The sequence below is a fragment of the Phycodurus eques genome, chromosome 2, assembly GCF_024500275.1.
Source record: "Phycodurus eques isolate BA_2022a chromosome 2, UOR_Pequ_1.1, whole genome shotgun sequence".
Taxonomy (NCBI): Eukaryota; Metazoa; Chordata; class Actinopteri; order Syngnathiformes; family Syngnathidae; genus Phycodurus; species Phycodurus eques.
The window spans coordinates 9,963,414-9,989,153 of record NC_084526.1 but is presented as its reverse complement, the minus strand read 5'-3'; the positions used below and the strand labels follow the sequence as shown (position 1 = coordinate 9,989,153).

The 25,740-nt window shown below is 40.6% G+C and overlaps 1 protein-coding gene across 3 annotated transcripts in view; it reads left to right on the top strand.

Annotated features, from left to right (window-relative positions):
* LOC133396537 (CUB and sushi domain-containing protein 1-like) overlaps positions 1-25,740 on the top strand; it is a 620,476-nt gene that overhangs the window by 398,574 nt on the left and 196,162 nt on the right. For 2 of the 3 annotated variants that reach the window (XM_061666524.1, XM_061666517.1), the window contains exons 9-11: positions 11,920-12,001; positions 14,691-14,815; positions 19,496-19,617. In XM_061666524.1, coding sequence (XP_061522508.1) covers positions 11,920-12,001; positions 14,691-14,815; positions 19,496-19,617 — 329 coding nt within the window. Of the gene's footprint in view, positions 1-11,919; positions 12,002-14,690; positions 14,816-19,495; positions 19,618-25,740 lie in introns of those variants that run through there. The other variant, XM_061666531.1, reaches the window with a different exon arrangement.

Below are 25,740 nucleotides of genomic sequence, written 5' to 3'. Positions count from 1 at the left end.
TTCGCCTTTCGGGTTAGCTCCTTCTTGACCACAATGGATCGATATAAAGTCTGCATCACTGCAGATGCTGCACCGATCCGCCTGTCGATCTCCCGTTCCATTCTATTCTCTGACTCCGGTCGTACAGGGACCGAACAGCCCGCATCAGGGGGTTCGGTACCCCATACTCCCGAATCACCCCCCACAGGACTCCCCGAGGGACACGGTCGAACGCCTTCTCCAAGTCCACAAAACACATGTAGACTGGTTAGGCGAACTCCCATGCACCCTCGAGGACCCTGCCATGGGTGTAGAGCTGGTCCACTGTTCCACGGCCAGGATGAAAACCACACTGCAACTCCTGAATCTGAGATTCAACATCCCGACGGACCCTCTTCTCCAGCACCCCTGAATAGACCTTACCAGGGAGGCTGAGGAGTGTGATCCCCCTGTAGTTGGAACACACCCTCCGATCCCCCTTCTTATAAAGGGGGACCACCACCCCAGTCTGCCAATCCAGAGGCACTATCCCCGATGTCCACACGATGTTGCAGAGGCGTGTTAACCAGGACAGCCCCATAACATCCAGAGCCTTGAGGGACTCTCATCGCATTTTAACGTTCCTCCCAATCACGCCCTTCTAGATCTCACTGTCAGTGGCCACATGAGCATTGAAGTCCCCCAGCAGAACGATGGATTCCCCAGCGGGAGCGCTCTCCAGCACCCCCTCCAAGGACTCCAAATAGTTGGGTACTCTGAACTGCTGTTTGGTGCATAGGCACAAACAACAGTCAGGGCTCCTTCCATGCCAGGGAGGTGACATTGCACGTCCCGAGAGCCAGCCTCTGTACCCGGGGATCGGCTCAAACGTACTGTACAATTAATATCATAATTAAAAAGAATGCAAAGAATTAAACAGTTGCTGCCACATTTTTTGCTTCAATTCATTGAAAATTGTGCAGCTTTTTCTGTAGTTTGCCTCTTGGCCACCTGGAGGCAGTATAATACAGACATGGAGACACACATGAAGAAGAGATTCATAACTGACTTGGTAAACTTGCAATATTATGAATCATTCTTAGCAAAGATAAATAAAAATATGCCTGTGAGTTTTGCTATATTGTCTGGCTACATCTGTTGCTCCAGTGTTTGTGTTAGAATATCTGTTACTGAAAGGGTTATAAAAGGGTTATGAAACAGATGCTATTCATTAGCCCATCTATGGTGTTTTGCATCATTTGTCCGCATTTGGCTAATCGGACTATCACAAAACTATTTTGTTGTATTAAATCAATCAATCAGTTAAGTTGTATTTATATAGCACTTTTCATACATACCAAAATGCAACCCATAGTGTTTCACAGAGATAAAAATAGACAATTAAATACACGACTTCGACAATAAACAGCACAAAGCCATTTAAAAAAATAATAATAATAATATTTTCTATCTACCAAATACTGCTTGTTGTGAAGTGAGTTGATTTGAGTTATCTGCCACCATACAGTGCTCAGTTTGCAACTTTCTACTCGCAAGTCAAAGCAAAACATTGTCTAAATGATGGCTTTTATCTAAAAAAAAAACACTGGTAAGTCTCGTCACTCGTATCTCAAGGCACTCTTGTATACATAAAAAAATAGGACTTATTATACATATAAAATACTATACCAATTACAAGGAAGTAATTTACACTTTATTACATTATTTTAATAATAACTAACCATCCTTTTCAATTGGGTGGTTGCTATGGGACACTGAAACAGCATTTAGGTCATGTGAGTCATCGTTTTTATTTTACAAAAAGGCCAAGATCATGATTCAAGTGTTCCTCAGCTTTCACCTTCATCATAAAACTCTCATCAATAAATCGGTCCATTTACATGCTCAGTCAAGCATGTGCTGCTGCAATTATCATTTATGTGTGCGCGTGTGAGCGGATGTGCATGTGTGACTTAAATATTCGTCAATGTGATGCCTGGTGAGTAGTTTAGATTATACAGAGGCACCCTTGTGTCATGACTCTCATTGCATGTTTCCCTTCGGCAATATAGTAAATTTATTATGGTAGAATACATAAGAGACTTGGAGAAAAGTGGCACTGGATGTCTATTAAATATATATGATACTAATGTTTAAAACTAACTGAGCTCAGCACAGCCGCAAGAAGTCAGTTAACCTTATGACTTGTGAAACACTTTGCTGCACCTGCCCCATGGCTCACGGAACATTGCTCTTTGAGGATTTCTGTGTAATATTTAAGTAACATTACAATGATCTCCACTGTGTCCTGCTTGTGTTTTAAAACACACCCCAGAGTAACCATTGCACTAAATTAGAAATTCAAAGAAGAAAACATGCTTGCTATCTGCAATAATGTGGCGCCAAAGAACGAGGATAATAACGGTTAAACGTGTTGTCCAGGGATGCTTCAAGCTTCGTGCAGCCCCGGAACAAAATGAGGAATTTAATTTCTCACTGTGGGATCGCTGCTCATTAAAACAAATATTAGCACTGTTGTAATGGAGATGAAAACTGTATAAATAATGCGTCACACACTGGGTCAAGCGGTCTTCGAGATTACCCAAACATAGTGCATTGAGGTCAATAGAAAACCATCACCATTAAAACGTTCCAAAACAGAGGACAAAGTCCATTTATTTTTTGTTTTGGTCCCCAAGCAGTATTTGAATAGTGTACAACTCCCTGTGGTAATATTTTAGCTGTATAGCAAACCATGTGCAGTATTTATTGTGCAATCTTTATATAATTTATAGTCACTATATCAATGCACAGAATGAAGATGATGAGTTTTCGCCATCAATAGAATAGAGTTCATATTAATCATAATCTAATAGACTATAACAGCCTTCAGCCTACATTAGAGCTTGGTCCAATATAAGTGTAGACGAAGAGTGAGAGTAAGTGTAAAAGCCGAGGAGTGTCGTGTCACATTAATTCGTGATTCCAAGGCTCACTATTGATTCCATTGCATGTATGATACTGACCAAATGAATCTAATGAAATGATGTGCTTTAACGACAAATTTAAGAATCATTTTGAAAATAATAGACATAGCTAATCTCAAAAGTATCTAAACATCTCTGTAGAAAGTGTTTGTAAATTATGGAAAAGATAACCAGGATATCGACCAGAAGCCAGTTGCATTATGTTGACACATATTACGATGCTCAAACGTCTTTCGACATACCTCCTAATCCGTGACGTAATCAATCAATAATCTTTTTAATCTCCTTGGTTCGCCTCTATAGCTTTCTTCTTTTATAAGACATTTGGACAATTGTATGCTTCTAACTTTGCGAGAACAGTTTGGATAAGGCTCTCTTCTGTTCCCAGTGCATAAGCAAAGTCCATAAAGACATGCTTTGATGAGGGGCAAAGTTTTTAATTTATTGAATTTTTATTTCGTGTATGTGTAATAACCAGGTGTTTTCTTCCATGCAGTTTACTTTATTGCAAATTACTTTCAGTGTGCATCTGTGTTTTTACGTGGGCATGAAGTGCCTTGTGTGTTCCATGAGGAGATATGACTGCAGAGATTGGTCTTGGGCCTGACTGACCTGTGTGTATGAGACAGTGAAGGGGAAAGAGATGACAGAATAGTTGAGAGGCACCCAGCGCAAGAGAGCACATCTCCAAACTACAAATAGAACTCTTCTCATCTGGTCGCTACCTGAAGAACAGCTCAAAAGCTCTTCACAGAAACACCTTCAGACAGTTTCGCACAAGCTCTCATGTTGCCTTGCTCCTTCCCCATCTCTTGCCAATTTTGATGATCGTTACCTCCTCTAAGGAGGTAAAGCATATTTCATTGTTATTTTTAGCTTGTTAGGACTGTGCAAAGCTATGGCAATTTCTCTGAAACTTTGTGGAGGGTTGGGATGATGACAATTCCAATAAACATGCAAATCCAGGACAGTATAACATTGGTAATCACATTTTTTAAAACAACATTTTCCTGGATTACAGTAAACACAGTGAATGAACGACAGGCAATAGAGGAAAGTCATAAAACCTTTATGCACAACTGAATTGAACACAACACTGTTTAATTAGACAGGAACGAAATGAATACTTGTACTGTACTGATGCCAGAGGACAACAAATGTTAAGATTCAAAGGATGAGCATCAGAATAAATCGTTAGAATAAAGAATAAATATTCCTGAAATAGCACTGGCACCATTGGGCTGACTTAATGTTCTAAGAAGAATCCCAGCCATAGAAAAATCCAATAAAGTAGCTTCACGTGTCATAAATATATGTGACTACAGCTACTACCACTCAGCAGACAAGTTATTTTGTGGTGACAATAAATACTCAATGGCATCCCACAAAACCACTGGCTCACCACATCTTTTGTAACCACAGAGCACCCATCCATGTTAGTACTCCATAGTTCTTCTCTACTGATCTTCATTGTTCATCTAATACTATCAATCATGACATGATCAGGTCAAATCAGTAAATGTTGTTTTCAGAGCTTTTCAACAGATCTTCAACTGTCAGTAATTGATGTTATCTGTGCCATGGTTATCAAAATTTGCCGGTGTTGGCACACAAAATGGTGTTCTTGGATTCATTTATAGAATTTTGTGGGCGGTATAGAGCACCTTTGGAATTATTTGTACTGGTCAGACACTTCTTTAATAGGGTTATGGTTAGCCTTCAAGTTAATTACTACTTCCATTATGTCAACATTTTCAACCACCAAAACGTGTTAATGAACATTATACAACTTGTATTGATGTACTTTGGAGTAGCGATTCAGTCCATAAGAACTTCCTTTCTGACCTTGGGTTTTGTACCAGAGGTTCAGATGGTGCTGACAAAAATGACAGTAAATTGTACTCGTTGCTAGAAACATGCTGGGTTACTTACTCGGTACTCCTCCCAGCATACCCTTGAGCCAGGTGGCCTCAAGCCCTTCAAGGTTCTTAGGGGCAAAATACCATTTGTGCAATGCTGTCACTGTAAAACTTCACTCCATTAGTGCTAAGGCTAATGCATATGGAATCATGTTGTGTATGTGGGATTATATACAGTAGGACGTATGTGAGAATTTCCCCCAAGTATAACAATTTGCTCTCATTCCGCTTCTTGTATTTAGGTTCCACTTTACAACAATATCCTATATATTGGTTTATGTAATAGGATGTAGTTTTCTTGACTTTGAATGGCCTCTCTGCGTGGATATGAGCATCTAAATTCATCATGCCCCATACTCATTTCTTCACATTTTCTCAACATAATTTGTGTTTTCAAGGTGTAAAATTGACAAAGTGGCCTGGAAGATTAGCACTACGTGTCATAGTGTTTCTTTAAAACACTTGTTGGCCAAAAGAAATAAATCCATTAATCCTGCTGCTTTGGCAGCAGACAATGGTTCAGTAAATAAGGAAACCCTTCTCATAATAAAATCACCATTTAGTGGCCCATTAAATTAAAGTAAAACACATGAAAATTCAACATTAACCCACGCTTAATAAAATATTTTTTTTTAGTGGCCCGTTAAATTGAAATAAAAGAAATGAAAATTAAACTTCTCTGCTGAAATTGTGGCGGCACGGTGGCCGACTGGTTACGGAAGGAATTCTACTCGTATCTCAAGGAATTACATATATGTATATCCATCCATCCATCCATCATTTTCTGTACCGCTTATCCTCACTAGGGACACCGGCATGCGGTCTTCGGCTCCGACTATCTTCCTGCGAGAGGCGGGGTACATCCTGAACTGGTCGCCAGCCAATCGCAGGGCACATATAAACAAACAACCATTCGCACTTACATTCACACCTACGGGCAATTTAGGGTCTTCTAACCTACCCTGCATGTTTATGGGATGTGGGAGGAAACCGGAGTACCCGGAGAAAACCCACACAGGCACGGGTGCCACATGCAAACTCCACCCAGGCGGGGCCGGGATTTGAACCCCGGTCCTCAGAAGTTGTGGCAGATGTTCTAACCAGTTGTCCATCGTGCCGCTATATACATGTATATTTACTCTCTAAATCCAATTATTGATTCTTACTGTACAATTATTACTGATCAGAGGTGAATTAGTCTACTATCCGAAATCAAATGGAATGGTGAGCATATTTTGTAGGTTTAAACAGGTGGAGTGTTATTCTGGTGCGAGTTTTCTGCAACATACGTACAGTATATGGACACCAAAGAGAAAATCACTTTCTATAATTTCCTGAAGAGTTGAGGGGTAAAGATGAAAGGTCTGGTGAAGGCACTTTGAAGATATGGAAACGACATTATGCATCATAAGCTTGTATTTCAATGTTGAATGGTCTTTTAAGTGCAAATACAGGATTATGTCAGTTTGAGAATTTTTGTCACCGGCCCAGCTTTTTTTCTGTAACAATCTCATGTTGTTCGAATGAGCTTTATTTGGCAAATGAACCTTTGTAAAGGATGCCAATGAATGTCATTTGAACATGTGTGAGGTGAAAGGGATGAGAGGAATGTGGCTGAGAGGGTGTGTGCGTGTTTTCAGGATGTGTGTATGCTTGTGTAATGTGTTTTTGGACAGAACATCAAAACCACAGTAGCGCTGCAAGACAGCTTGTTCTGTTTGCATCATATCCCACACAAACATCCAAGTATACAAATTGTCGATTCACTCGCAACCCCAAGCACACAAATCTGAAAATTATTATTATTATTATTATTTTTTTTATGCCTTGCTTTCTGAAAGTTTCGCACCCCTGTGTACATTTCAGCTAATGTATGAGTGAGAAAAGGAAGTTTAAGAAGTAAACTTACAAGTGCTAAGTCCCATATTTTGGGATTTTGGGTCAGAGAGAATGGCTCTCTTTGTCATGGCGGCACGGTGGTCGACTGCTTAGCACATCTGCCTCACAGTTCTGACGACCGGGGTTCAAATCCCAACTCCGCCTGTGTGGAGTTTTCATGTTCACCCCGTGCCTGTGTGGGTTTTCTTCGGGTACTCCAATTTTCCTCCCACATCCCAAAAACATGCCTGGTAGGTTGGTTGAAGACTCTAAATTGCATGTAATTGCAATGTGAGTGCGAATGGTTGTTTGTTACTATGTGTGCCCTGCGATTGTCTGGCGACCAGTTCAGGGTGTACCCTGCCTCTCGCCCGAAGATAGCTGGGATAGGCTCCAGCACGGTACAGAAGCGGTACAGAAAATGGATGGATGGATGCTTTTGTCATACGAGTGTCCAGAAAAGGCCCTTCTGACAGTTACTTCTGTTTGACCCAGTTGAGTATCCACTTTGTCCATATTTGGCTAAGACCTTTCCTCTGATTGGTTGCCTCCGTGTAGAAGACCCCCTTGTGACAGCACACGTGTTCGTTATGTTGACAGCGCTGGCTCGCAGCAGAGAGGGAGGCGTTGATCTTCGCTACTGACATAGAAAAGCTCGAGAAATTTGAATGTCCTGATTTCAGGGCTAACGGCAGAAAACATCTGGAACGCAGGAAGGCGTGGACGATTTTAATTAATTTTTCAAATGTTTATAGAGGCACCATAAAGCCAATATTACATCCCAAATACTAGAAAAACTTGGTTTGGTAAAATATGGCACCTTTAAGAAAAAACATCCCCTCTATTGCATTTTTGTTCATGTTGTTGCTATTATTGCTGCCATTCTTTTATTATTGCTGTTATTGTTCTTCTGTTGATGCAGTGATCAATTTTTGACCCCCTGCGATAGCAAGAAGTGAATCCCGCTGTCTTGCTCAGTTACTTAAAGGGGGAGTTTTCAGTTTTAAAACTGATTGCAAGATTCGAATGTAGCCTCAATTTACGAATCCCTCCCCCCTTGAGACTTTACATGAGACGTGCAATGTAAACAAGCCCACGTTAGCCACGGCTGCTACGTTAGTAGCATGACTTTGTAATAATCGAGTGTTACGATATCACTCTCACGCTCTATTTTCGTAGCCAGCGAATCCTGATTTTTGTGCAAATTTTGCAGATCGGTCTGCACCAACCTGGGCATTCTGTAGCAGAGAGGGCGTGTCCTTGGAGATTTTACGTAACGGAGTGACAATTTGGTGGCAGCAGGTCTGACCAAATTTACCCCTGCTCAAACCATCTCGAACTGCCGGCGCAGCTGGTTTAACGCGAGTTTGGTGAATTTCGTCAGGACACAGGCAGACATATACTGAGGTCCATGGACATATTTGAGTTGTCAGCGGTGCTGCTCATTCTATATTTAATTAGGGTACCCACTCACATTGTCTCGGCAGCACGGTGGGTAACTGGTTAGCACATCTGCCTCATAGTTCTGAGGACCTGTGATTTTGCCCCATTTAGTGAAAATGAGAGTAGCCGCGAATGACGGCGGCTGTAAACACACCCACCCAGCTCACGCACTCTTGAATCCGCCGGGTTGCGCTTCTCTACGAAATTACCAACACTAGTCTAACAGTTGCGCCGCCCACAGCACCGGGATTACCCCGGTCACAAAAATAGGGCTCTAAATGTTATCGGTTTGAAGTTTTATTTTTTTGGGAATGTACAGTGAATTAAAAATCAAAAAGATGTGATAAATTTACCTGTCGTGCAGAAATGTTGCTAATTCCGCGTCAGTTCAGAATCCTCTCCGCTACCTGTGGCCCATTCATCTCTGAAAGGCAGCTCCTATGTACACCCTTGTTTAGTCTCGGGGTGTGTCTAATTCGTACATTTTAACTTTTTTTACTAGCCGAAAGTGGATATTCCACGATAGTTTCAGCAAAGCTCCTCAAGCCCAAAGTAACAGGTAACATTGTAACTTTGCAGCCTTGTGGGTATGCCTGTGTGAGTGTGAGAATGATTGACACCTCATCAGTCACTCCTGCTGCCTCTGATTGGTCGTTTTTCCTTGGGTGCAGTGTTTTTTTAAAGATAAAATAGAGGTACAAGTTGGGGCCAGAGAAGGCTGATTATTTTAAAGATCATTTCTCCCTTGTATTACTGTCAGGTTATACTGACAGTAATGTTTTTTTTAACCAGTATGACAAAAAATAATAATAATAATAATCGTAAACCGCTCCTTTTAGAACAGCAACACGTAAAAAGAGCAAATTGTAATGAAGACATGGTTTATGCTGGTTTTCCTATCCACATTTGCTTGTTTCTTGATATTGTTCAGAGAAGCAATTTATCCAGTGATTATCAACCAAATCATCAGAATCAGAATCATCTTTATTTGCCAGGTATGTCCAAAACACACAAGGAATTTGTCTCCGGTAGTTGGAGCCGCTCTAGTACAACAGACAGTCAATTTACAGAACACTTTGGAGACATAAAGACATTGACAAAAAACAATTGTGCAAAAAGATGCAGAGTCCTCTAGCACTTAGAGCAATGCGAATGACTCATATTGCAATAGTCCGGTGCAATGACCATTGTGCAAAGGGCGCTGAGACTTCAAGGAGTGTATGCGGTTTAAAGTGACGAGTAGTGCGATCATCTGGGACAATGTTGGTTGTGCAAATGTTACAGATACTCCTCAATCGGTGTGCAAATGGAGCAGATGCTACTCTGGCATGAGTGGCCAGTATATGCAAATAGTGCAGCGTGGCGAGACAACTGCAGTGAGTGCACAAGTAATACATAATTGGCCCCAAAGAAATGTGACAACGAACTCAAGTCAAAAAATTGCCATCTTATTGTAATGGAATTATAGGTTAGGTGTTTAAGAAGTTGATCGCAAGAGGGAAGAAGCTGTTGGAATGTCTACTAGTTCTAGTTTGCAATCATGACATATTTCCATATTATAATTAGAAACTTGATTACTTGTATACATTGATTTATTTTTAAAAGTTTTGTTGAAGAGTCAAGCTATCAAAGATACCCTAAAGCAGGTGTCAAACTCTTTTTTGTTTCGGGCCGCATTGTAGTTATGATTTCCCTCAGAGGGCTGTTAGAACAGTGAAACCATATAAATGCTTAATCACCACACATTATTACCATTACGCAGCAAATTGAGGGAGTTTTGAAATCAGAAGACAAGGATAATAGTTTATTCAAGTATTGTTTAAGTTACTGTTGAATAAGGGTTTGGTAACAGAAAAATGCAATATCTCAACATTAATGTTTATTATTATGACAATTTGGGTACAGATTTTAGCAGAAATCATGGAAGCTGACGAGCATGATTTTCTTTCGCGGGCCACATAAAATGATGTGGCGGGCCGCATCTGGCCCCCGGGCCTTGAGTTTGACACCTATTCCCTAAAGTATAAATGCCACTCAGTTGTAGCCCATTTTGCCATTTTTTTAAAAAAGGATGAAGGCTGGATTCATTTTAAGAGTGCTTATATTGGGCAGGCTGACTCACCGTCACATTAATATTTTGGCGCCATTACTGATGTGTTCAAAATAGCTGTGATTTCCCTTCTAAGATTTGTCAAACGTCTCCTGAAAAACATTTGTTCATGCTCGTCAATTCAATAAGTTATTCCATCTTCTACTTTTAGCTGGGGACTCAAACTCTTCTTCTACGCCTTTTGTGGACAACAAGATGGGGTTTATTTTGAATTTCAAGCACAGGCAAATGTACGAAGATACTTTCCAACACTGCATGTTCACCATGACTTCTGGCAGACGAAGACATGCCCTTTGACTGCGACCGTCATGTTGGCTTTTTGGCAAATGTTTTATAGCCTTCCATATTGCTTTTGCTTTGAAATTGCGGGTGCTTGTTTATTTGAAGGCAGCACACTGAGGTAAAGACTTGCACGTGTGGCTCACAATCGAAAGGATCCGTGTTCGAATCTAAGCTCATGCCTACCTGCACTGTACAAAAATGATTTGGATAGTGGTAAATATCATCAATGAAAATCATCTCAAATGTACATGATCATTTTAGATAGGTAAAGTACCCTCAAAAATTAGGGTAAATTTTACACTGCCTATTTGACAACAGTGTAAAATGGAGTAAAATCCACCTAAAAGCCCTTGGTACTCCAATATGCATCATGTGACGCATGCATGCCACACTAATTGGCTGACGTGTCATCGGCTCAGCACCACAAAATGGTGTCGCCCATCAGTGACAACTGATCACTCTGATTGGTTGTTAGCTAGCAAATCCGCATAAAAGCAAACAAACGACAAACAAGAATGCACTATATGGTAAAACAAGTTTAGCTAAGCATTGATCATTACTTAGATTAGTTTCTGCTTGGATTATGAGTGTGTCAGGTAAGGTTAGCAGGCTAGGCTATATGTGCATTTCATTTCATAAAACCGTGTTAGCAGGCTATATGCGTATTTCATTTGATAAAACTGTGTGGTAAACGTTATCCAAGTTTTGTAAGTATTTTATCGCTATTGAATTAAGGTATTCTTCACCCTAAATGTTTGGTTTAAATTTACCCAATTAAAGTGGCTGCAAATTGTTACCCTAAATTTATTGGGTAAATTCTATAGGTTGTTTTTTTTACAGTGTATGTAGAGTTTGCATGTTCGCCCCATGCTAGCGTAGTTTTTCTCGTCCTCCCACATTCTGTATACATGCATCTTAGGATAATGTCGAAATTGTCCATAAGAGAGAATATGAATTTAAATGGTCATTGGTCTCCATTGTATGTGCGCTACAATTGACTGGAAACCATGCAGTGCGGATCCCTAATGAGGATAGGTGGTGAAGAAAATTGATTTAAAGTGTGTTTTATTTTGTTTTAATTGGTTTAATCATGTCAAAAGGCTTTGTTCAGTGAAGATCTGAAGTATCTCAATCAGTAGGAATATTTTTTGCCAAAAAAGCCTCCCTTGTAATTGAATGTTACAGTTACACTTTCAATTATCTTTATTGTCATTTCAAACAGCTACACTGCATTATTCCGCTCTCTGTTAATGCTAATCAATACATTGCACTGAACAATGCGCTAAAATGGTGTGTAATTAAGCATGCACACGTGACAGTCTTTCTGTTTTTTGTTTCTCAGTGAGTCAAAGTGGCCTGGCTGGAGATGTGTGTCCAGATCCTGGTGTCCCAGAAAATGGCAAGAGAATGGGATCTGCCTTCCAGTGAGTCCAGTTTTCATTCTATTCCAAACATCCTCAGATATGGTTGATCTGATCTGTCCAAGGAGCATTTTCTGTTAGAAATATGTAATGTGTATGTAATAAACAATCCTCAAAGGTGTTTTACAGAAAGTTATTTTGTTTGCTGACTGCGAAGCCAAAATAAGAGAAATTATCTTTACACAACATTCACCCATTCGTCTTCTCACGTTTGTAATCATTTTATTCATGTCAAAACAATAACCCTATAGGTTTTGATTTACAGTATACTATCCAACGTAACAGGGCCGAGGACGGTGATGTAAATCACGTACGACACGTTGCCATTTTGTTACTGCCTCCCGACTCCCTTAGTATTTTTGTGATTGTTGTGAGAGGGAATAATGTGTCAGAAGAAGGTGATTGGTGCAACATGAAGGGCTAACAAACAAAGTCATTTGATGACTCATTCTCGAGATGGTGTGTCAACTAACACCAAAGGAGACAATTCATGATCTTATTGTATGATGCAATTATCGTCAGAGCATGGCATATGGAGCTGATAATCTTGTCTTGTAATTACCAGAGACTCAAGGAATGTTTTTTTTTTTTTCAGGCCTAAAAACTTTTAAATGATAATCATCCTTTAGGCCTCCTGCTGTTCTTCACTGCCATTAGTTACTACGGCTGCACATATGTAATTTGACTATTATTGGAGTTTGTGAGCTTGTGTGAGGTCATTACCAAACGCGCATGCATGTCATAGATTTGTTGGATGTATTTGGGGTGCTTATGCGTTTGTATTTAAGTATTATCAAGCACTGAGGAACTGGAACTGTGATAAAGAATGGAGAGAACAAAGAATATTGTGCAAAAGAAAACACATTTTTTAGGCTGGGAAATTGGGGATAAAAGAACAAAGTAATAAAAAAAAAAATTGCCCTTTTCTGTGGCTTCCCCCTTGAGGTTACTTCAAACTGAAAACATGCCCATGGTGAAGATGTTCCAAGTTACTGTTTTCCTTGTTCACGTTCACTTTGCATCACAGTTCATGAAACTAGGATACTATAGTTTTATAGCGGTATAGATTTTTTATTCATTTTTTTCTTGCACAGAACACAGTTGGAGCATGTTTATATTGTGTGTGTTTCAAACAGTACTGAAGATCTCAGCACTGCCCTGATTTAGTGAAACGCATTTCATGCTAAACATACATATGCAGCATCATAAACAATTGAAGGAATGCTCTTTTATTGTTTTGATGTGTTAGTCCTACAGATTGATATTCAGGAGTATCTCCAAATTATAGTCAATCCACAGGTGTGAGTATCCATTTCCTCAAGTTTTATTTTGTCGCCTCCAGAAATGGCCTTCTTAGGTTTGTAGTTATAGCGTCACTTGTTACTTTAGCATACTGTACGACTGACTGGCTGCAAAGCATATATATTTTAGATATGATTTTAAAAATTACATGTGTAATGCCAGTATATGTTCTTACCTGAGAGTAGGGAAAACCTTTTTGAAAAACAATGTGTAATATTTAATTAGTTTTATGACACAGACAATGCATTTTCCATTTACCACAACTTTTTCTCCTATTGCTGCAAATTTCATACCCACATACATGTAATTTGCACATAAGTTATGACCCAATTATGCATGCACACAGAGAGATGTGTTCACTATTGAGTGTTTAACAATGGGGTGGAGCCCCTGAACAACGAGTAGCTTGTGTAGAAACTGGGCCAGGAGGTAAACTGTTGTGTCTTTCAGCAGGGAAGAGACATTGAGCTTCACAGGCAAGACGTCATGTGGACTTGTGCTGACGTGCGGCTGAATGTCCCGCTCACATGTTAAGACAGCAGGGTGTCTAAAACATTAGTGAACTGAGAGAATGATGAGAGACAAGATACAAAAGTACTAAGAACTAAGACAAGCGACAGCAAAGGAAAACAGGCAGTAGCACACCAAATTAAAATTAAAACCACAAGTGAACAATTACTAAATATTGTAGTTGTGTGCAATTTTTCTCAGAAGGGACATAAAATGTATTCAGGCTTGAAATTGTGATTTTTATTCAAAAGACATTGTTTCTACAGTCTAACTGACAAGCATTGGCAGTCCTAATGCCCCTATTACTTCCTAGCATACCTAGCGGGATTTCATAAAATAGTTTTAAGAACGATGTGTTTTGTTCTTTGTTGTTTCCCTGTAGTAATAGTAATAGTAGTAGTAGTAGTAGCAGCAGCGGTGATGCTGGCCTTAAATTTGCCCAGTGTGAAGTCCCCGAGGTGGTACCCCTTATCCCCTATTGTCAAAGGGATGGGGCAGGTGGCTGACAAAAAATTGTAATCGCTTACTGTCGCTGCAAATGCTATGTGAACGTCAACTTGTAACTCCGGGGGGTTAGTCCACAATTCAGTGTGAGCCCTGAAATTCACATTCATTCTGTAACAAATCCACATACTGAGACGGTGCATCACCATGTATGTTTCCAAGTACTCCTACAGTGGGCGCCTCTAAAAGGGGCTGCAAATTCCCCATGCAAACACCAATGGTAAACAGATCATGTCTGCACACAATAGAAAACCAATTCAGGGAGTGCACAGAGGTGCCCCAATGCCGCCCTGTGCGGCCACACATATCGCACATGCCAGAAACCGCTGGTTTACATGATAACACAACATCATTACTGTTTTGTCTCCCAAAATAGAGTCGGTTCCAGCGTCCAATTCAGTTGTGACGACAGCTACGTTCTTCAAGGATCCAAAAGTATCACATGTCAGAGAGTGACGGACACGCTGGCTGCCTGGAGTGACCACAGGCCCATCTGCAGAAGTAGGTTGCCATGCCTGTCACCTCCGTGAAATCTTAATTGATGTCATGATAAACTGTACTGCACTGGCTGTGTGTGCAGCTACAGTTGCAAGATGTTTTCCACAGCCAAGACAAATAAGAACATTTTCAAAATGTTTCTTTTCCCCCAAGATTAATTCTTTATTGATCCTCCCTCTGGGGAAATTGTTCGAGAAGCAAACAGGGCGAATAAATGAAATAAGATATAGGAAGTCATTTAGAATGAATAACAAGACAAAATAAATATTGAATTGCAACAGTTAATTTGTATTTGTAACTACAAATAGAAACAAGGATGAAGGATGTGTTGGGTAAGTGCACTTATCACACTGCTTCAGTTCATTCTCTGATGGTAGAAAAGCTTAGAGGCTGACTTGATAACAAGGCTAAAGGATGAGAGCAGAGTTTTTCCCCGTCTTTTTGATGGTACTCTAAACAATCAGCTTGAAGGACAAAATGAAAAAGTGCTATGGAGATTTCTGTCAGAAATATTTATGGTGGCTGTTACATGTGGGGTAACAATGCTCGCTGAGCTCTCGTGATGGAGCTCTAGAACAAGCACCAAGAGGATTTCTTCTGTTTTAATTGTACATATCTGCAGCAACAATAGGAAACAATAAGCTTGACTACTGTTTATGCTTGCTTAGCAAGACAGTCTGCAAGCACAGTTTTTTTTCTCAGTCAACGTGTTCTCTGTCTACTGCTTCTTTTAGTTGTGGATCACCATCGTCAGATCGTTCAGTTGGGCTGCAATGGATTGTGAAAGAGAGAGAGAGAGTAGTAATGCTTTGCAATCTGGACCATTGCAATGGCTCCACTACTATCCACAACATCTTCAAATTCAGACTTAATAAATTCCACTTTTCATTTCTTACGTTATATTTGTTTAAACCTAATTACTTTAGAACAATGTTTCCAAATTCTTATTGAGCCGAGGCAGAAATGTTACAATAGAAAAATGTCACGGGCACACCACCATTCAAATATGTCACAAAAAATTAATGATTGTCTCATCTCAATTTACTCACAAATAGTACTTAGTGTGAAATATGTTTTTTTTTTTTTTAGTTAAACACAAAGCTATTATTTTGTTGGATGAATAGCAACAGGTTAATTGTACCATCTGCCATCTAGTGGAAGAGCATTTAATTGTTGTCTGTCACGGGCATAGACAGATGAACAAATATATATCTTTATTTTTGTTGCTATTTGGAATGGATAAATAATAATTTTCAAACCAATTAAGTGAAATTGGACAATTTTCTGCGAAACACCTGACGCCACAGCCCTGTGGGTTGGAATCACTGCCTTAGAGAATAATTAGCAGAAATGTAGAGAACTCTAAGAGAAGACACAAAGGAAATTGTCTGACGTTCCTGGAGAAAATGGTCTATTGTCTTGAAGAATGAAGTAGACTCATCAGCCACATTCGGTACACCTCAACAATCTGCCGTTAACAGGATAATAATTCTCAGTATTGATTGGTTGGCAACCAGTTCAGGGTGTACCCCTCCTCCTGCCCGATGGCAGCTGGGATAGGCTCTAAGCACGCCCGCGACCCTAGTGAGGAGAAGCGGCTCAGAAAATGGATGGATAGTCTGCAGTGTCTAATATTTTGTCCCTCTTATCTAGCTGAAAAATGTTGCTCTAAATTTCATTGAAAAACGCTCTCCTTATGAGTACAGTTCAGCTCTACAACCAACAGCCACAATAGTACATATATTGTTTGTACTTCTCTGGCAGTGTAACTAAAAATGAAAAAAAAAAAAAAAAAAAAAAAAGCAGAGCTTTTCTGTTAAATGTCGTTATATTGTGCAGCTGTACCTAATAAATTGGCTTGTGAGTGTAAATCATGCTTAGCGTGTATAAAATAGCATCATCAACATTCATTGAAGGTGTTAACAAAAGGAGTGGATTCTGAGGATTCAATTGCTTTTTGTGAGACTGACATTGGCGTATTGTTACTATTTGCTTTGCCAGTATCAGAAAAATATGATATGTTGTGTGTTGATGATTGCACGACCGGTTGCTGTGTGAGTGTCAAAGCAATGATGCAGGGGCTCTCACTGCCCACGTAGTTACTGACAATACCCACTTGCCTTTATTGCTCCACAATGGAAAGGGAGACAGCCGGCATACACAAAACAGAATACACACACAAACAGATACACACGCCTACATTGACAGCAAACGATCGTGTCACACACCTCTGCAGCAGAACTTGCCTTGAGCCGTGTGTGTGTGTATGTGTGTATGTTTGACGGACAGGCCGTGCCTGTGCTCAGACACATACTGTAAGATCCCTGTCACATTGTATTACACTGTCTGTGTTTGTGTGTGTTTGGGGGTCTGGTTTGTATCGAGAAGTCAGTGTGTGACTGCAGAGACCCGCCCGCCCTCATGATACTGGCCACTCATGTCAGGAGGAGACAAAGAGCTGGAGGGCGAGTGAGATGTGGACCGATATGAAAGAATGCAGAATGTTTTTTTTCCCTTCAAAAATACCATTCTAAACTTGTAATAGATATTACACTAGGAGCCTTGGGCAAATTACCACCAAAATAAAATGTTACATGGGTTACAACTTTTGTGTACTGCCGTTTGAAAGTAATCAGATATACTGTAAAGTGAACCCCTGTTTATTGTGGGCGATATGCTTCAAACCCGCTCGTGATCGGTGAAAATCTGCGTTGTGTTAAACATAAATAAAAACAGAATACAATGATACAATCATGTTCAACCTATATTTAATTGAATACACTATAAATACAAGATATTTAATGATCAAACTGATAAACGTGATTGTTTTTAGCAAATAATCATTAACTTAGAATTGTACGGCTCCAATACGGTACAGAGCGTGCAACAATACTCATCATTTTAAACCCCTTATTACAAGGGCCGAACGATGAACCGCACTATGGCAGGGTTCACTGAATTGCAATATTACTGTCTCGGAATTGAAATCTGTTACAGTATCTCTCTTACTTTCACCAAAACAAGACAAAGCACATAATTGCCATTTTAACATGCTAGAATTTCATTGACGAATTTAGTAATGCCTCTCTGTGACAAGCACATGTGCTATATACAGTATTATGAGTTTGTTTCTCTCAATTATTATGATTATTATTATTATTATTATTCAGCCACATGTTTAATACAGCGAGGACAATACACACGCACGTCTTAATATGCACCTCTTCGGATCCATCATGAATGACAGAAGTTGTTGCAAATGGGAATTTAACAGTGGGCGCCCCTCTGCAAAGTTTATGTTGACAGTAAGCCACACCGTACTCAGTTTTCTTCAACCCAATCAGCACAAGAACACAGCCCGTCATTAATTGGCATGTTTTGTCAACAGGGACGGATCGTCTCTTGAACTTTCGAGTCAGAAAGTTTTGTGTGCTTTGATGCGCTGACACAAGCATACAAAATGATCGTATTGTAACTGCTCCACTGAGTGTGTCTGGTCTGGTGTTGGCCCTCTCCAGGGACTGCAGCCCATGAGCATTGCCTATTCTCCTCTGAGACCTAACTGTTAATTAGAAGCTGATCTGTGGAATGAATAGCCATTAATGTGTGTATGTGTGTGCGTGTGCGTGCGTATACATTCACCACAGCGAGTTTCGGCCCTTTTCTAATTAACAGGCAGTGCAGTCATCCTGACATCCTCCTCTCTTTCAGTCCTTTTTCTTTCTCTTGCTAACCTTTCTGCCCTTTCTACATCACGCACTTCCTCTTACCTTTTTCTTCTTTCAGCCTCTTTTCACTGCTAAATGTCTCTTAGGCTGTCTCTGTTAAAGACTAGTTGTTCCTTGCTTTTATGCAACTCCTTGGGATTCTTTGGGCATACTTTAACCCCCCCACCCCCCAGAAATGGCTATAACTTCAACAACTGTAAATAGTCTTCTTTTGAAAAATATGAAAAAACTTGAAATGAGTGATGTAAATGGATGTAACACTTTTTTATATAATATATAATAGAGCGTCAGCCTCACAGTTCTGTGGACCCGGGTTCAATCCCCGGCCCCGCCTGTGTGGAGTTTGCATGTTCTCCCCGTGCCTGCGTGGGTTTTCTCCGGGCACTCCGGTTTCCTCCCACATCCCAAAAACATGCATTAATTGGAGACTCTAAATTGCCCGTAGGCACGGCTGTGAGTGCGAATGGTTGTTTGTTTGTTTGTATGTGCCCTGCGATTGGCTGGCAACCAGTTCAGGGTGAACCCCGCCTCCTGCCCGATGACAGCTGGGATAGGCTCCAGCACGCCCGCGACCCTAGTGAGGAGAAGCGGCTCAGAAAATGGATGGATGGATGGGTTTCAAAACAAATGTTGGCCAGATGAAACATTGATACGGCCAATTATCATCATCATCAATAATGGTAAAACACTCATGTATAGTATGACCAGGTTTTATTTATTTATTTATTTCCTTCTTGATTCCAGTCATTATTATTTTCATTATTATCAGTGATTATAATTATTGCTACTAGTACAAGAAGAAGAAGAAGTGACTTTCAGCTTTTCCTCATCAGGGGTCGCCACAGCAGGTCACTCGCATAATTATTTTGGCACAGTTTTTACGGCTGATGCCAATCCTATAACTCTTTATTTTTTGAAAACGATTGACTGTCTGTTTACTGTCTTTTGCCTCTAGCCCGTACCTGTGGTAGCAACTTAAGGGGGCCCAGAGGGATCATAACATCGCCTAACTACCCTGTCCAGTATGAGAACAATGCCCACTGTGTCTGGGTAATCACTGCACTGGATTCTGCAAGGGTGAGTCTTTTCCCCATCTTCACCATCCTTATAGCCCTCAATAATAAATGCTGAAATGCCTCACATACACGCCTCTCCAAATGTCTTGTGTGTGAGGCCAATTCCTATATTTTTACTGTTGACTGAGAACATTTGGGTTTGAAATCAAACAATTAATATGAAAAAAGGTATCCATTTTTATTTACATCTGGATTTGATACACAACTTTGAAGATGACACTTTTTGTTTGAACTCATTTTTCAAGTGAGCAAAAGTATTGGAGCATGCAATGGGGATGTCTGTTTTTGCTTAAATGTGTCCTATGATTTAAACAATAGATAACACTGAATTTCTATGTTCAGTTTCCAATTTGGGTTTTGCCTTTGAAGGCTAATGTTAAAATTAGAGAGCTATATATCAGTGAAAAAACAAGCAATTTTTAATGGAATGAAAGATGGAAAATCATTCAGAGTGAACATTAGCCATAGTAAAACAACCATTTGGAATACCCCAAAGAAAGAAACCACTAGGGTACTACTCAAGAGATGTAACCAACAGGTAGCTCGAGGAAAACAGAATCCGTTGATGACAGAAACATTGTGAGAGCTGTGGGTTTTGTGGGCAACCATGTTTAAAGCCAGTATTGTCTTTCTCCTGCTGAACAAGGTAATCGTTGTGTACTGAACTGCAATTTACTGTATGTGTCAGAATCAGAATCATCTTTATTTGCCAAGTATGTCCAAAAAACACATAAGGAATTTGACTCCGGTTAGATGGAGCCGCTCTAGTACGACAACAGACAGTCAATTGACAGGGAACACTTTTGAGACAAAGACATTGACAAGTGTCATTCATATCCTTAACAGAAAACTCCTAACTTTTATTGGCCACTGATGCAGGGAGTAGGAGGAGGGTAAGACTGACCAAGGATATGCATGTTTTGGGGCAGTGTGGAGATGCTGATGGTTTAAAGATGGAAAGACCACAGCCCAGGCGAAAGTTTGGAGTTGAGCTGAAGGGGAGATGATGGATGACTTTCTTGGTGAACACAACTTCGGGGCTTCATCCTCCTTCTCTTTGTCCTCACACATCTTTTGCATTGACATGACAGCTGTGCCAAAGACATCCTGGGGTGTTATTGGGGTGTCAAAGAGAATCTCCTTCTTAGTTGACAGGACTGTGAGGTGCAGCCACCAGGCTTATTCTTGCACGAAATACCACAGAAGCATCAGCGTCTTTGGGTGGCCTTGGTTTTAGCTACAGCTACGATAATGTTATCTTGAGGTGTCTGACAGGGTGAAGTGCATGAAACTGGACTCTTGCTGATAGTTGTAGTTATCAGCTTGGGAGACATTGCCACTTGTTTCTTCTAAGTATTGCCGCATAATTTGATTAGTTTTAAACTGACTTGTCCCTACAATCAAGTGCCCTAGCGTGTGTTCACTATCAGGCTAGTTAAAGTACTCGTAAAGGGATTATACAACACCCATGTCCGCTGGTTGAGCTTTATGCTCAAGTAGGGGACAGTTTCAAAAGAGACAGTTTGGGATTTCTCTTTTATTCAGGATAATTTTTATTGACTTGTATTAGTTGCCATTCATTAATTTCATGGATTTAGTGGTGGTGTGGAAAAAATTACTTGTTCAGTCAGAGAATAGCTGAAACAAATACTTGAAGACAAAGTTACTGGCACAGTTTATCTTTGCACAGATTTCAGACAATTCTACATGGAAGCATGCAGCATCTTGAAGGACTGGCCAAGAGTAGATTTCAAACACTGATTTTTCTACTTTCCTATATGAAAATTCGTTCATATCAATACACATAATGCAGGAAGTGTCACACCGTTGGTCAGAGAAAAAACAGTATGATAGGATTCAAGAGGGAAGGTCTCGAAGGGGCAATGCATGTCGTCGGTTTCACACCTCCACTTTTTGCTGTTGTTCTTGATCAGACGAACTGGAGTCACTTTTGAATCATCAAATTAGTCCCAAGTGTTGCGATACACCATTGAAGTTAGAGGAATACACACAAACTGGCACATTTGCTTTGGATGGCAGAGTTAGCAACACTGAAAGAGAAGTACTCCTTGACGGACATTGAAGTTTTGAAGGAAAAGTGCAGATCCTTTTCTCTCCCAAAGTAGTTAAGTGTTCATGCTCGCTGTTTACTTTCCATCGGGAGCCGACATGACTGAATTGTAAGCCAATACAGTCGTACTGTCTGAGCACTCGCTGCATGATGTCATAGATAAACACCGATGCCGCGTTGGTCGCGATATAATATCGTCGAGTCGACTGTACTTGATCAACGCCAACCTGCACGCCTTCACAAGTATCCACCTGAATACACCTGAAGGTAAAATCCTTTTCTGTAAACCTGCTAACTACAAAAAATAAAAATAAAAAATCATATAGGAGAAATATTTTGATGGTGGTTATAGAACTGCACTTCATCACACCAAGAGGGTTTTTAGAATTTTTGTTTGTTTGTTTTGTGTTGTTTTTTTTTAAATGTGGGTTCTCTTACACGAGAGAGGTACTTGGTATTTTGTAACTGATGAATGTAAATTCATCTGTCCATCCATCCATCCATCCATTTTCTTTACCACTTATCCTCACTAGGGTCGCAGGCTACTGGAGCCTATCCCAGCCATCTTTGGGCGGGAGGCGGCGATGTAAATTTATACAAGAGAATTATATAAACAATAGGTGAACTTTTGGGTTTGAATAAGCATTCTAAAAAATGTTGATGAAAGTAGTATTCATAAAGATATACTGTACAACACTGGACTGTACTACCCACACATCAGTATGGTCTAGTCACTAGACCTAGACTCTAGTGCAGAGCCAGTTGAAGTGTTGTTTGGGCTTCCTTATGATTCTCAATTGCTGAGCTCAAGGTCACCACACATCCACAATTTTGTGAAAGCAGCTTTGTTGTTGAGTCATTGTTGTATCTGCATGAATAATTCATAGAGCTTCCGTACATCTCAAGTCTTTCCAGTTTCCCTGACACTATTATCTTCTCTTCATGTCTGATCACATATCCCATCTCTTTTCTCCTGTCCCCGCTCTCTACTTGTTCCGTCCCTGTTCCCATTACAATGTACTTGCCTCATTTTCTCTTTATGCCTCCTTTATTCTCCACCCATCCCTCCATCTTCTGCACCACTCGTTTAGCATCTGCATATCCCGCCTTCTTTTTTTCTTCTTAGCCACCTCAACATAGTCTAAGTAGAAACGGGGAACACAAAATGAGAGCAAAATGGAATTGAGCTCATTTATAAAATACAAAAGAAAGAGGCTGGAAGTATACAGTAGATGAGCCAAACGAGGCTAAGTGTTCAGCCAACTACTTCATACAAGGAAATTCTAAATGTTTAGTCTCCCTATTTGTGGTCGATGTGTCCCCTGGGAGTGGTCACAATAGGGTTGTTCCTGTTTGTTGTTGCCAAGTGTCGCTGGTTCTGCAGTTTTTCATCTGCCTGAATGGTGAACTTTGCATTCCAACTGGTTGTTCCCCTGCCTGGTGGCAAAACATCTCGTTAGTGGCCACTCTTCCAATGGAATGAGCCAATCTTTGGGAGAGAAAGGTCAATATGTTGTAAGCAGATGATAGGTGTTGGTGCAAACCTCCTCTGCCATTTAGAGAGGGCCTTTTTGTTTTTGACATAAATGGGTTCTTTCACACTTCTTTCGAACCAGCGGCCCTTTCTATCCAGGATTTGGACATTGTTGTTCTCAAAGGATTGTCCCGTCTTTCGAGATGAAAATGAACTACCGACTTCACATGCAAAGAAGCTGCTCTACTATGTCGTACCATGTATTATTATCAGGGTTGCTTGGTCTCTCCAATGTAGACGTCTTTGCTTTCCTTGTTATACTGCACTGCATGAACGATATTGGTGAGTTTGCTTCTCTGGATTTTGTCCTAGGGGTGACCCAGCTTTTCTCTGAGGGCGTTTGTGGTTGTGAAATGCATCTGTATGTTATTGTTTGAGAAAATCCTTCTGAGTTTCTCTGATGAACCAGCCAAAAAAGGGACTACCACATTTCTATGCTCAGGCATGGCTGCAATTGCCCTTCCTCCAACTTCTGGATTTGACAAAGGTCCAGTTCGGATTCCCACAGTTAGTAAGAGCCTTCCTTATGTGTGTTTGCTCCATCTGTGTTCCATTGTCGGTTGTAGGGATTTTCTCTGCTCTGTCGTCGAGGGTTTTGATAAGCCCTATTGCATGTGTTCTTGTGGGTGATTGGAGTCAAACAGCAGGTACTGGTCTGTGTGGCTTTTCTGGTGTCCCCTCACTGATGGACACCTGTAATCCACATCTCTACAACATAGAATCTTACCCCAATCATAAAAGAACTTGTTGCCAAGAAAAGATGGCCAAATACTTTCTCACTTGGCCAAGCACATCTCCGAAGGCACACCCTCGCTGTGCTGATATGCCCAGCTTGGCACAGACCTATCTGCCAAATTGGCAAAAACACGCAGCAAGTTTTGCGCTTGCACGAAAATAAAGATACGCCACTTTTTACGGTCAACTGCAGCTACGCTGTCAACAATAATAGAGCCCAATGTTTGCTTTGAGTTTTGGCCTTCTGTGCGATTAACTTTGACAGCCCTGCTCTGTAGGAACAATGTGTTGAAATCATCACAATTCTTAACAGTGCAACACTAATTAATACAATTCTTCTGCCCATCCTAGCTTCAGACGTTTAAAACTGTCTGCGTATGTGTTGCCTTGGTTATGATTAATGATGTACTGTATATTACCTCGGTATAACAACAAATTAGGAATGTGCTGTAGTGACAGATTATAAAATACCGCAGCTACTGACATTTACAGTGTCACTGTTGATATACACACCGGAAGAGACAAAGACAGAGACAAACAGAAGGATCGAGATAGTTACTGACCAAATGAGTGAAGTAATAGTAGCAAACACTAAATGCAGTTAAATGATAATTATTATACTTATTCACAACACTGTAGCATGAGAGTACTGTAGTCGCACACCTACAATATATACTGAATATAGAATAGTCAGCGGTTTGTACAGTAACTCACGCCTGGCATTGACTTCTGAGTTGTATCTGGCTCTTGGCTGTCATTACAGTTTATTTTGCTAACATCACAGATGCTAGTGTGATGGGTTTGATTAATATGACTTAATTGTGAATAAATGTTTTTTTTTTTCAATTGTCAACAAAGCAGCAGAAGGTGCACACAGTGTACTGCCACATTTTTAATTCACTTTGACTGTTACTGTAAATCTGGCAGCATGTTTTTTGTTTTTTTGAGGTTTGAGAGCACTGTATCTGTAAAATGTTTGCAGAGTAAATTGTAGTTATGATGCAAAGGTTCCGTTATTAGGTTTTTGTGCAAGGGAACGGGAAGTGGGCGGCACAGTGGACGACTGGTTAGAGCGTCTGCCTCACAGTTCTGAGGTCCGGGGTTCAATCCCTGACACTGCCTGTGTGGAGTTTGCATGTTCTCCCAGTGCCCGCGTGGGTTTTCTCCGGGCACTCCGGTTTCCTCGCACATCCCAAAAACATCCATGGTAGGTTAATTGAAGAATCTAAATTGCCCGTAGGTGTGAATGTGAGTGCGAATGGTTGTATGTTTATATGTGCCCTGCGATTGGCTGGCAACCAGTTCATGGTGTACCCCGCCTCCTGCTCGATGATAGCTGGGATAGGCTCCAGCATTCCCGCGACCATTGTGAGGGTAAGCGGCTCAGAAAATGGATGGATGGATGGAACGGGAAGTGGACGTGGCGGTTAAAACAAGTGGGAGGAAGGAAGAAGTAGCGCCAGGATGTGCTCGAAGCTTAAAAGATAATACAATTAGCTTAGTGTTCCCCTCCCAATCATAATTTATAACAATTTGCAACGAGCACATGAATTTCCAGAACAAATGAATGTCCTCTCAGCCATGATGGAGATTGGCTCAATGAGCAGCATCCACAAACTAATCTGGAAGCTACCACTGTGACTTGATAGATATTCAAGGTCACGACTCTTGAAGATCACATTGAGGGGAGGGCTGTAGTTATTTCAACAAAATTCATTTAAGCTTTGTTAACTTTGTGAAAGGCAAAGGCAAGAGGCATTGTTTTGACCCCTGGTGGTTGGATT